The 14,080-nt window shown below is 38.8% G+C and overlaps 1 protein-coding gene across 2 annotated transcripts in view; it reads left to right on the top strand.

The window, feature by feature from the left end:
- The window catches only part of LOC106064129 (uncharacterized), a 124,552-nt gene extending 111,117 nt beyond the window's left edge, over nucleotides 1-13,435 (top strand). For both annotated transcript variants that reach the window (XM_056030378.1, XM_056030377.1), the window contains exon 3: nucleotides 8,156-13,435. In XM_056030378.1, the coding sequence (XP_055886353.1) occupies nucleotides 8,344-11,034 (2,691 nt within the window). In that variant the 5' untranslated portion in view covers nucleotides 8,156-8,343 and the 3' untranslated portion in view covers nucleotides 11,035-13,435. The remainder of the gene's footprint in view (nucleotides 1-8,155) is intronic.
- The last annotated feature ends 645 nt before the right edge of the window (nucleotides 13,436-14,080 follow it).

The following is a 14,080-nucleotide window of genomic DNA, read 5'->3' as shown; positions in this document are numbered from 1 at the left end:
TATAAACAGTCGAGCGATTTTCTAAAGCCGGAGGGGGTAATCTACTTCCAGGCAGAGGATGTCGCAGAGAGTTGAAGTAGAACTGTTGAACTCCAAGATTAGTTCTCTCCCGCTCTCTTTTGAACTACGACTTTGAGACATGAGGGCTGGCAGGCGCAAGATGTTTCTCTGTCAGGCGAAGCAGAGATTGCCGCTCTAGGAAGAGATTGCCGCTCTACGAAGAGATTGACGCTCTAGGAAGAGATTGCCGCTCTAGGAAGAGATTGACGCTCTAGGAAGAGATTGTCGCTCTAGGAAGAGATTGCCGCTCTAGGAAGAGATTGCCGCTCTAGGAAGAGATTGCCGCTCTAGGAAGAGATTGCCCCTCTAGGAAGAGATTGACGCTCTAGGAAGAGATTGCCGCTCTAGGAAGAGATTGACGCTCTAGGAAAGCCTCACAATGAGATGTTCAGCCACACAATGAGATTGGGTTATTGCTTTTAGAAATGTTCTTATTGGGTTATGGCTTTTAGAAATAATCTTTTAGGGTTATTGCCTTTACGGATTTGATTATATCTTCATACTAATATTTTCTAGACTATCTTAATCAATTAAGGTACAAAATATTAATTAAAATGTGTTAAGATACACTATGATAAAGTTAAATATAATAATTGACAAGATACCATATGCCATTTTAAAATTTAATATGATACAATAAGTTACTTTTAATTCAATCTGCGTGTTGATCCATTTGTTTCCAGATGACTTCTGTAGAGTGGACACAAGAAGGAAAAGGAGATGTGATCTACTTTTAACATTCTGTTCCTACATCTTGTCCTGTAGTTAATTTCCGGCATTTGTTCCGGCAACTTTCGTACGAACTTATCCACCAGCATCTATGAACTTATCCACCAGTATCTATGAACCTATCCACCAGTATCTATGAACCTATCCACCAGTATCTATGAACCTATCCAAAAGTATCTATAAACCTATCCACCAGTATCTATGAAACTATCCACCAGTATCTATGAACCTATCCACCAGTATCTATGAACCTATCCACCAGTATCTATGAACCTATCCAAAAGTATCTATAAACCTATCCACCAGTATCTATGAAACTATCCACCAGTATCAATGAACCTATCCACCAGTATCAATGAACCTATCCACCAGTATCAATGAACCTATCCACCAGTATCAACGAACCTATCCACCAGTATCAATGAACCTATCCACCAGTATCTATGAACCTATCCAATAGTATCTATGAACCTATCCACCAGTATCTATGAACCTATCCACCAGTATCTATGAACCTATCCACCAGTATCTATGAACCTATCCACCAGTATCTATGAACCTATCCACCTATGAACCTATCCACCAGTATCTATGAACCTATCCACCAGTATCTATGAACCTATCTACCAGTATCTATGAACCTATCCACCAGTATCTATGAACCTATCCACCAGTATCTATGAACCTATCTACCAGTATCTATGAACCTATCCACCAGTATCTATGAGCCTATCCACCAGTATCTATGAACCTATCCACCAGTATCTATGAACCTATCCATCAGTATCTATGAACCTATCAACCAGTATCTATGAACCTATCAACCAGTATCTATGAACCTATCCACCAGTATCTATGAACCTATCTACCAGTATCTATGAACCTATCCACCAGTATCTATGAACCTATCCACCAGTATCTATGAGCCTATCCACCAGTATCTATGAACCTATCCACCAGTATCTATGAAACTATCCACCAGTATCTATGAACCTATCCACCAGTATCAATGAACCTATCCACCAGTATCTATGAACCTATCCACCAGTATATATGAACCTATCCACCAGTATCAATGAACCTATCCAACAGTATCTATGAACCTATCCACCAGTATCTATGAACCTATCCACCAGTATCTACGAACCTATCCACCAGTATCTATGAACCTATCAACCAGTATCTATGAACCTATCCACCAGTATCTATGAACCTATCTACCAGTATCTATGAACCTATCCACCAGTATCTATGAACCTATCCACCAGTATCTATGAGCCTATCCACCAGTATCTATGAGCCTATCCACCAGTATCTATGAGCCTATCCACCAGTATATATGAACCTATCCACCAGTATCTATGAACTTATCCACCAGTATATATGAACCTATCCACCAGTATCTATGAACTTATCCACCAGTATCTATGAACTTATACACCAGTATCTATGAACTTATCCACCAGTATCTATGAACCTATCCACCAGTATCTATGAACCTATCCACCAGTATCTATGAACCTATCCACCAGTATCTATGAACCTATCCACCAGTAGCACCTGTGGAAATGAATACCTGAAATGTGACTCTCTATTTCTAGCCTGACATGAATTAAGATATTAAGTTATCTAGAAAAAAAATGTGCTTCAAAAAATCATTATTATTTTGTTGTCCTTTGATCATTTATAATTTTTTTTATCCTTTTGGTAACACAAGGAAAAAACTGAGTACCCCTCCCCCCCCCCCACCCAGGCATCATGGAATAGTGGTCAACTAAAAACGTCCTCTCGCTCTACTGTAAATGTCAAACTTAAGCTGATCCAATGACCTGGAGTTGTTGAATCTATCCTGGATTTAAGAACACCCAAGGCTGAGACTTAATAAAACTTCTAAACACGCGATTTTTCAATTGGACGGCGTCCCTGTTGAGCTCTCCCAGAATTGAAAACTAATTTGATGTCTTATAAATGACCGTGAAATTTCATTTGAAATTTGAGTTGTATCGAAAAAAGATAAACAGATAATGTAGTGTGATAGACTCACAAGAAATACTAAGTAATAGAATATATGCGTAATACGTCGATTATATACTGTGATAAATGGAACATAAAGGAGTATAAACATAGCATGAAGTGAGGTGACAGATAAAGTACCAGGTAATAGATAAACTATAAATATTGTGTGATAAATAAACTATAAAGCATTTACTATAAATATTAATGTGTTCACGCGCCAAGCTATTTAACTGCACATCAAAGTATTCCTGTTCTGTTAGATAACACACAACCTTTGAGCAAGAGAATATTACATGTAGGCTACATGGCGTGAGTGTAAACTAATTTCATCTAAAGGTTATATCTCAACTACTAGGATAGTGCCATGAGATCTTGCTCTATGTGTATGTACTGTTTCTGTCTCGTGATTGGCGGGTTGTGTGTCATTAGTTGCACTTTATCTTTTATTGATACAAATATTATCTAATTTTTGATGCTTTAACAATACATACAATGGTATTTGATTCATTTGTTAAATTATATCGTTTATATACCATTCATCTTTCAACTTAGTTTTACATAGTTTATAGTTTGTGTTTATCTCCCTGTAATCACCACTCAACTTATTCCAGTTGTAACCCAGTAGTTCCTCATCACGTCTATCTAGAATTACAGTTCTCTCCCTTCCCTCTCGCTCCTTTCCCAAATCTACATTTGTTCTTGGGTTGATTTACACTGGAGCCTACACGATAACATCCATAGAACATCATAGAGTCTTCTAGTTCACCTTTTCCTTTCTTTCCTGCCATGACTGCAACAAAGGGATTTTTATCTGCTCGTGGGGGCTTATAACCAGATATCGCATTGGAGAAACTTTAAAGACGGTTGTCATATGCTGCTAAAGGTCAGCCTGGAAACTTTATGAAACCAGTTTTTTTTTTTCATCAATTTTTTGTTCTAATATCTCGGTGTCTTCGTTGTATGAGTGGCTCATATCAGAACACAATGCTGGGGCATATGTTAAGTCAATGAGTAGAAGATAAATTTCGGAATAGATTGTAGTAGCATACAAGTGTAATTCTAAAAGCATGAAAGTCTTGTTTATTCAAATGCATATACACCTCACGTTGTATCAAAATGTAGAGCAAGAAGTACCCCATTTCTTAGGATTATGTAAGGTGGATACAGTACATCGGGTAGCGCACATATTCAATGTAAGTTAGCATGGGTGAGCACTCGTTAGGGCCCCAAGGAAAACTTCGATGTTTCAAGTTGTAGAAAGTGCGGTAAATGTCTTAGCAGTTTACCTGTCGGCCCGGGCTCGGGAATCCCAAATTAGTCCTCCCCCCCCCCCCCCAGTAAGCTGAATAAGACTTAAGCCAAACTGAGCCAACTGTATCTAATGTGAGAGAAAGCTTCCAAGCCTTCCTATAGATAATACACAAAGTGCATAGTCCTCAAGGAGTAAACGAGAACGAGGTCCTCAAACTTCGGGTCATTTAAAACGTCAATGTCGTTAGTCAGCCACGTAACTTATTAGCCTTTCGACTTACTAAGTCTTAGATATTCTAAATGTGTATTGTAGGTCACAAGTTTAGGAACCTCTAGAGGAGGCCTCTAACAAAGAGAGCAGCACAGTAGTTTAGGAACCTCTAGAGGAGGCCTCTAACAAAGAGAGCAGCACAGTAGTTTAGGAACCTCTAGAGGAGGCCTCTAACAAAGAGAGCAGCACAGTAGTTTAGGAACCTCTAGAGGAGGCCGCTAGAGAGCAGCACAGTAGTTTAGGAACCTCTAGAGGAGGCCTCTAACAAAGAGAGCAGCACAGTAGTTTAGGAACCTCTAGAGGAGGCCTCTAACAAAGAGAGCAGCACAGTAGTTTAGGAACCTCTAGAGGAGGCCGCTAGAGAGCAGCACAGTAGTTTAGGAACCTCTAGAGGAGGCCGCTAACAAAGAGAGCAGCACAGTAGTTTAGGAACCTCTAGAGGAGGCCTCTAACAAAGAGAGCAGCACAGTAGTTTAGGAACCTCTAGAGGAGGCCTCTAACAAAGAGAGCAGCACAGTAGTTTAGGAACCTCTAGAGGAGGCCTCTAACAAAGAGAGCAGCACAGTAGTTTAGGAACCTCTAGAGGAGGCCGCTAGAGAGCAGCACAGTAGTTTAGGAACCTCTAGAGGAGGCCGCTAGAGAGCAGCACAGTAGCAAGAAAACAACTGAAAGTAAAAAAAAAATTAATGATCAAAATGATTGATTTTCAAAATGTATGAAGCATTGACCTACATATGTTTTTGCCACTAAAGATAATACTGATCTTCGACTCTATTTCTTTTGTTTTCTTTCTTGTATTTGTTTCTTTCTTGTATTTGTTTCTTTCTTGTATTTGTTTCTTTCTTGTATTTGTTTCTTTCTTGTATTTGTTTCTTTCTTGTATTTGTTTCTTTCTTGTATTTGTTTCCTTCTTTTCTTATGGTTTCCTTTTTTGTATACCCAGTCCATATCTCTCTCTCTCTCTCTCTCTCTCTCTCTCTCTCTCTCTCTTTCTTAGTTTTCTTTTCTTAGCTTTGAGACACCGGCTAGTTGCATAATAGCATTTGTTTAAAACTCATTAGTTTACAGATAAAAATCAATGCCGCTTACCGCAGTCCAGTCGAGTCTTTCTCCAAGAATTTCAAGACTAATACACTCAAGACTTTAGCCCAGCTGTTTCAACTCATTTTCTTTTTTTTTTTCCCTTTTGTGTACGCGTTCGTATGCACGAGAGTGTGTGTGTGTGTTTTGGTGGGGCTGTGAGTGAGGAAGTGTCCTGCAACTTAAGACTGGCCTGAGAGATTGAAAATCTACCTCCTTCTCTTCGCCAATCCCTCCTCCCGAACCGCAACGACCGCATTAAATGTGGAGTTTCCAAAGAAGTTCTGTCAACATGGACAAATCAGCTCAGACGAGTTTCAAGTTTGCTCAGCTAATGGCCTGGGACACGAGTAGCCATGTTGTCTGTTCACATTTCATACTCTCTGCACCCGACAAAGTCTTTTTTTTCTTTAGCATCTAGTTTCGTTACTTTTCTGTTGACTATCTGCACATTATACCTCTAGACTTGTACTACTAGATATATACCTCTACACTTTGTCCACTAGATATATACCTGTACACTTTGTCCACTAGATATATACCTGTACACTTTGTCCACTAGATATATACCTGTAGACTCATATCACTAGATATACCTCTAGACTTATGCCACTAGATATACCTCTAGACTTATACCACTAGATATATACCTTTAGACTTGTACCACTGGACTTTTGCCATTTAGATCTAGCTAGATCTAGTATGACTAGACCTATATATACCACTAGACTTAGCAACCACTAGGCGTATCCTAATTCCTAATCACAAGACCACTATGACTAGACTTATAGATTTGGACTTGCTCAAATTTACCAGACTTTCTATTCTATTGGCTACTGGTAATAAACAAGTATACTAATAATTTTTTTTAAAGGACATCTTTGCATATAGGTCAGTTCAGTACCACTTTTAAATATTTATATGTAAAGGTCAGTACGATAGTCCTTTTTTATTTCAGAACTAACATTATCTCATATAACTTTATGTGTGACTAGTTTTTCTTGGATTCTTACTGCAAAACTGTCATCAAATCCTACGCAAATGCTGGAATTTCGAGATTTAAAAAAAATCTACAAAAAAAAAACAAAAAACGGGAAATACTATTGACCTTGGAAAGAAAGCTAAAATGTTGGAAGAGAACATATGTAGCCATTTCCCTTTGCAACTAATAAGTTATAAAAAAAAGCGACAAAGAAAGAGACCACAATTTTTACCTTAAAGTCTTTTTTTCCTTCTCTTTCCTAGACTGAAATATTCGACCAAGTCTAAGGTAGAAGGTGATCCAAACACGAGAGGCTCAATTCAGTAAAAACAAATCATGCATTTCAAGCTAAACTAGTGCATATAATAGTATGGCTAGGTGTATGGCTGGATGCATAGCTGTATATATATAGCTGGATAGCTATGTTGTTAGAATCTTGTTAGAATGTCGCGTTAATACCGCGAGTAACGTGATTTCGATCGCCATAATGACTCTTTTTTTCCATCTTTATTTCTCAAATGACAACTCAAATAGAAATGTTTATTTTACTTTATTAGTTGAACAAGGAATTCATTTAAAAAAAAAACACGAATCTATGACTTGGTTTTTGTAATTGTGTAGGGAATCTTTAGAAAGTAATGAAGGGCACGCTCAGAACAGAGATTTCACAACGACAGAAGAATGTTTAGTTTGTGAAGTTTTGCAAAGCTCTGAACCTCAATGAAGTATTAAATATTTAATTGTATGCATGTAATTGTGCCTAGATTGCGCGTAGTATGCATCACACACGGAGAGAGAGAGAGAGAGAGAAAGGAGAGAGAGAGAGAGAAGCTGGAGAAAAGAAAAGGGTGATTGAAAAGAGTTTATTCGACTGAAAGGACAAAAGAGTGAAAGAAAGAAATAGTTTAGAATGAACAAGGAAGAAATTCAACAAGGACTTATTGTAAGAGTGTTTGTGTGTGTGAGTGAGAGAGAGAGAGAGAGAGAGAGAAAGAGAGAGAGAGAGAGAGAGAGAGAGATGTAGAAAAAAAAAGCTGTGGAGAGAGAGAAATGTTTTGAAAGTGGAAAGAGTCCATTCGACTGGACTTACTGTCATGATGTGATGATGTGATGATGTGTATTGCATTGAAATCAAACGACATTTTCTTCAACATTTCTTATAACTAGTCCAGAACTCTAATATCCACACTACGATCTTTGAGACTATTCTCAACATCTCCGACAAAAAAAGATTGTTTTATTTGGAGACAATCGGCTTAAATGATGTTTGCTTAATGGAATGTATTGAACACTGGCTGAAAACATTTGTGAAAATTGATTTACAATCAAGAGAAAGAAATGTTCAGGCATCATTGCAATTAATGGTTGGCCTTTCCTTCAACTCTAGAGACATTCCTTTCAATCAAAGAGTTGATGAAATTGTGGTTTCATTTTGATAAAGACAGCTTAAAATAAAATTATTGTACCAAGACGTAATATTGTCATTAAAGAATGATATGACCAATATTCTGTCAGTCCTATTGGTGAACACATGACATCTAAATCCGCTTACGCTGACCACTAAGATTTCTAGCAAACAAAAAGGAACACCCTTGCAATGATTCTGTGTGCATTTGACAAAAATACAATATTGTGTATATAATGAGTTATGTATATGTACTGTGTTTTCCGATTAAAAATAATATACTTTTTTTTTAAAGTAACAGTTATGGTGACTGAACAATGAGTTTATATTTTTCTTTAAACATCATTTCTTTTTATTTCAGATAACGAAATCACTCATACAATTTTGTTGAGCTGAAAAGTCAATGAAGAAAATGTATTATGAAGTCAATGAGTGACTCAACAGAATGGTGATGAAGAGCCAAACATAATTCTGGGCAAGGCAACATTTCTACACAGCGACCATTCTCACCATTTAGTTAAATGTCATTAACTTTGGCATCCCGTCGGTATGTTCGTATCACACGCCAAAATCAGGATCGTCGGGCTTGGTGGCAAATCCAGAAAGAGGCGACCACACCGAAGACGATTGGCTATCAAAGAGGTTCTACGAATGCCCTGTCTGGTGCCAACATCGGTCACTGTCTTCCTGGGTCTCATAGCAGTAGCGGGTGGGGCAGGAATGTCAGTCATCGGGTACGTGCCAGAAAACTTGGAAAAGAACCTGACAGTCGGCTCCAACAAGTCTTGGTTCTATCTTGATCTATCTAGTGACACCAACTACTACGCTTTAAAAACCTGCTCTTATGTCGGGCCGATCATCATGGCCATTGGACTTTTCAGCATGATCGTTGCCTGTGTGTTCTACTGCGAAATTTTGGACAAATATGCCATCCTAGTGCCAGACAGAAGGTCTGCTGTCTACGACAAGGAAGAACTATACGAGGTGATTGTTGGCGAAATGAAGAAGAGCTACGCCCAGACTTTAATTACGGCTTATACTAAAGCTGCTGAAAGAAGTTTGCTGGCAGATAACCAAAGCACCAGCAGCGAGTACCAGCCTGAACCAACGTACACGACAAAAACCAAAGAGCCTTTGACGTTAGAACAACAGATTGATATTGAATGCGAGGGTTACACTCCATCGCCTCCCATTCCTCATAAGCGGTACAGCGTCATCCAAGCAAGAATTCAAAGGCTAAGAAGCGAGGACAACTGGTTGAAAACATCGTCTCTACCCAACATTCGAAGGACTGCCAGCATTAAACGTGCTGGAAGAATTGGGGGAAAGATTAAAGATTCCAGAACGCTTAGTTACGATTACACAATGGACGAGGCGAGACTGAGACGCAAGTCAATGATGTTACGATCACTCGTACAATGGAATTCGGAATCTTCCGAAATGTTGGCCAACAAACAAAGGCGGTTCTCTTCCGTCAAGGCTCTTCCATCTCAACGAAGAGGTAGTTGGGACGTTGTTTCTCATGCGGGGTATGGCTCGTTTCCGTTGACTCGTCTTATTCAACGCAGGGGGACATTTGCTTGCGGAGACATGAAAACGCGAAGAATGAAGTTCCTTCTGTTGTTGGAGGCATCTGAAAGTCAAGACGCACTGCCGGATTCGGCCTCGGTAGACGGACGAGCCACTGTAGCTGGCATTCGGAGAAATTCGTTCATCCCATATACAACTTGTGATAAATTTATTGCAGACGAGGCCAAAAGAACTATGAAAGACAGCCGACGACCTTCAGTCAATCCCTTTTCATTTAACAATAGATTCACAACATCCGGTCCACAGCCTGGTGCACGTCGGCATTCCTTTTTCCCTATCCGAAGAGATGATAAGATTTTTGTCAGCGATGTTAACGAACACAGACGACATTCGTTTAATCCCACTTGTGTAAACAACACATTGAAACCGGAATATGCAGCTAATGCAGATGGTCGCAGGGCTTCATTCAATCCTGACAGTATACAAGACAAATCAGGAGAGAGGAGACCTTCGCACATTCCCTCACAGAACTCCAAATTTTTGTGCGTTCCAGGATTTGAGAATGAGCTCAGCATGGAGCGTCGACCTTCAGCCTCTAACGTCGACGAGGTTGGAAACTCAGACGGTGCAGCTGCTTTGGACAGCACTAGTTCTATAGCTACCTCTCAGGCTTCAAGTCAAGTCTTCCAAGATGACAAACGAGTAGAAAGGAGACACTCTTCCTTCAATCCTGTCTTAAAAGTGTCTCAGTCTGGGACAACGGAAACGAATACAAATCTTAAAGTGCCCAAAATAACAATCAATATTGAGCCCCCATCGAGATTTCTGACTGTCCCATCACAAGACTATTACATGGAAGAACGTGAGCGAAGACATTCATTCACCACATCACCAACAACGAAATGCAACCCATCTACTGCTGCCTCATCCAAGCCCATCGACAAGTCTGCATCTCAGCGAATATCGTTCAAACTAGCACCAGAAGATCCGACTTCTTCATCCTATCAAGCCGCTCACAAATCTACCCTTAAATCTCACAAAGTTGGGGCTGAACCCATCAGGCCGTCCAGCTTTAAACAAGAAATGGTTGTGTTCAAACCTTTGCCACGCTCAGACTCTAGGAGCATGAGTCCATTAAGTAACATCTCTTGTTGTGGCAGTGAGCGACTGGGGAGTGACCGCTCCACAAACGTGTCTAGAACAGCTTCCATTAGTTCGGACAGATCGGTCAGAACAGCCATTTCAAAATCTCCAGCCACAATAGTGTCTGTCGATGACGCTCTCTCTTTTCAGGTTAACTCCCCTTCCGATCACAGCACAACGACTCAAGTTTCCCTGGTGAAAGATGTTCAAGGCCCACATATCAGTGACTTTGAAAAGAAAAGTGATACGCCTTCTGATGCCCCGGAAGTGCTAATACAATTAAACTCTTTCAGAAACATGCGCGACCGAGGCCGATCTCGGCAGTTTGTTCTACAGCAGACGGATTCACCCGGAAGTACAAGTTCTGGACCCGCTACACTGTCACCATCGACTAACACAGACGCTAACGCCGCCATTCAGCGCAGCAAATCTGCATCTTCCCTTCCAGTGGTCACTCTCTCCCCCCAGTCCCCACACATCTATGCAAGAGTGCCTAAACCAACGTCCCCATTGGTCACACGGCATAAGGCTTATCCAGGCTCGGACTACGATACAAATTGTTCTTGACCTGGAGTCAGCTTTGCAGCAAACACAAAGCTCTTGTTGTAAAACCTCCTGTTGTAAACCACTTGTTGTAAACCACTTGTTGTAAACCTATCCCTGCTACTATCTAATGAAACCTCAACAGGTCTTAGGCCATGTTATCCCTTGATTCCATTGTAATAATGTTGGTCATGGTACCAAACACAGCCACAGTACGCTGTGAGACATGTTTCTGTGTGTACGCTGTGAGACATGTTTCTGTGTGTACGCTGTGAGACATGTTTCTGTGGGTACGCTGTGAGACATGTTTCTGTGTGTACGCTGTGAGACATGTTTCTGTGGGTACGCTGTGAGACATGTTTCTGTGGGTACGCTGTGAGACATGTTTCTGTGGGTACGCTGTGAGACATGTTTCTGTGGGTACGATTCATGCGGTTTTCAACGAAATTACTTTATTCCATGCTTGCACGTTTGCGAATCAAATTTAGATTTCTTACTCAAATATAACTTCTAAACCAGCGGTGCTCAAAACTTTTCGGCATCGAGGACATTGACATTTCCAAGACACATCGCTGCAATGGAGCTGAGTCGTAGTTTGGGTATCATTATTTAAAAGTTTAAAAGAAGACTAGCTTATAGTCTCAATAGAAGTCCAACTTATAGTTTCAGCAGAAGTCTAATTTATTGTCTGCATGTAAATGTAACGTATACTTTCAATCGAAGTCTAACTTATAGTTTAAAATCCAGAGGTTCTCAACCTTTTAAACTCGGCGACCCCCTTTTTACAATCTCCATTCTGCGGCGACCCCCACCCATACAGCAATAGAAGAATAGACAAAAACAATCCATATTTTCGATGGTCTTAGGCGACCCCTGGCAAATCGTCAATCAACCCCTAAAAGGGTCGCGATCCACAGGCTGAGAACCCCTGGTTTAAATGGAAGAGAGAAATCTAATTACTTCACCATAACTTACGTTATCTTACGTTTAGACTTTGTGATACTTTAAGTTCGGGTAGTTAGTACGTAATGCTGGTGTTACTTCCAATGTTTCTATTTAGAGTGACGTTACTGTAGTTTGGAAACTTAACGTGACATTACCATGGTGAGTGTCATACATTTTTTGTATACATACAGTTCACACACACACATATATTAGAAAGAGTAAAGAAACTCACTCACAAGTGAAAAAAAAAACTAAAAATGAGTTAGATTTAACCATTAGGTGCGACATCGAACAGCTCTGTCAAATGTTCTTTTCTGACATTGTGACAATTCTGTCAATTTTCTTTTCTGACAGTGTGACTGTGACAGTTCTGTCAAATATTATTTGTTTGATAATGTGACAGTTCTGTCAAATGTTCTAATCTGTCACTGGACAACTCCATCAAATTTTCTTTGCATTATTATACAATAAGACTTTTTCTTAAGACTTATATGCATTCTTTAATTTCTAACTCGACAAAAAAGGTCCATATTTTGCTAATTATTAATAATGAGTTTTTGGTGGACTATAGCCATTGTATTATATTAGTTGAACTATTATAGCCGATAACATTGCATCTTTTCATACTTTCCGAGTAAAATGTACATTGTCTTATCTCATACTTCACGAGTACAGTTTAAACTGTCTTATATCTCGAGAGTACACTTTAAACTGCCTAACTTATAATTCCAGAGTACAATGCACAAGTGTCTTAATTCTCACTTGTGTTTTTACTTAGCCCAAATATTGACGCTTCTCTTCTGACTAGCTTATTAGAGAACAATAGCCATCAAGTGAGTGACAGACTTAAAAAAAAATGTAAAATTAAAAAGTGCATTACTTCTTTAGTATTGTCGTCCGAGTGGAAGATTCTTGGATATCTAGTCTCATGGAAGTCCCCCCCCCCCTCGTTATGTTTAAACTGTCCTGTCAGGGAGGGCTTCCAGCAGAAGTTAATTGGTGACATCACGATGACGATGGCTGCTTTCCAACATACTTGAGTTAAAGGGGAATCATTTAAAGTATGCAAGAAAGCAACTGCACCCCTTCATTTCTTGTTAAAAGAACTGTATCTGGAAACAGACTACAATAGAGTATCTTTATATTGTACATGCCACACTTATGTTTTGTTTGAATTGATATATGTAATATATGTATGCAATTTAAGTATGTGATTTCAATATGAACATTAACTCGCTAATTACTTGTAGACTAAGCAATGGCCAAAGAAACCAAATCCGGCTGGTCCACTATGCAGAGTACTGTTAAGTTGCAATGTGTTCATGTATTGTACATAGCTTTGATTCTGTTGACCATTTGACCCGTGGTCACTCATCCCGTGTTTGCAGTCCTCCAATTGAAGTGATGCTAGGAACCACTCCTAGTCATGCTACAGTGAACACAACGAGTCAGTGTTATTGCCTTTATTTCCTGGGTTGAACATTTTTATTTCAAAAGAGTCAAACAATGTGAGATGTATTCTTGGAATTAAATAAGAAAATAAATAAAAGAGTCAAACAATGTGAGATGTATTCTTGGAATTAAATAAGAAAATAAATAAAAGAGTCAAACAATGTGAGATGTATTCTTGGAATTAAATAAGAAAATAAATAAAAGAGTCAAACAATGTGAGATGTATTCTTGGAATTAAATAAGAAAATAAATAAAAGAGTCAAACAATGTGAGATGTATTCTTGGAATTAAATAAGAAAATAAATAAAAGAGTCAAACAATGTGAGATGTATTCTTGGAATTAAATAAGAAAATAAATAAAAGAGTCAAACAATGTGAGATGTATTCTTGGAATTAAATAAGAAAATAAATAAAAGAGTCAAACAATGTGAGATGTATTCTTGGAATTAAATAAGAAAATAAATAAAAGAGTCAAACAATGTGAGATGTATTTCCAAAGAGTCAAACAATGTGAGATGTATTCTTGGAATTAAATAAGAAAATAAATAAAAGAGTCAAACAATGTGAGATGTATTCTTGGAATTAAATAAGAAAATAAATAAAAGAGTCAAACAATGTGAGATGTATTCTTGGAATTAAATAAGAAAATAAATAAAAGAGTCAAACAATGTGA

This window comes from Biomphalaria glabrata, chromosome 5 (genome assembly GCF_947242115.1).
Source record: "Biomphalaria glabrata chromosome 5, xgBioGlab47.1, whole genome shotgun sequence".
In the NCBI taxonomy this organism is placed as follows: Eukaryota; Metazoa; Mollusca; class Gastropoda; family Planorbidae; genus Biomphalaria; species Biomphalaria glabrata.
Note: the sequence above shows the minus strand (reverse complement) of the source record. Positions and strands in the feature narration are given on the sequence as shown.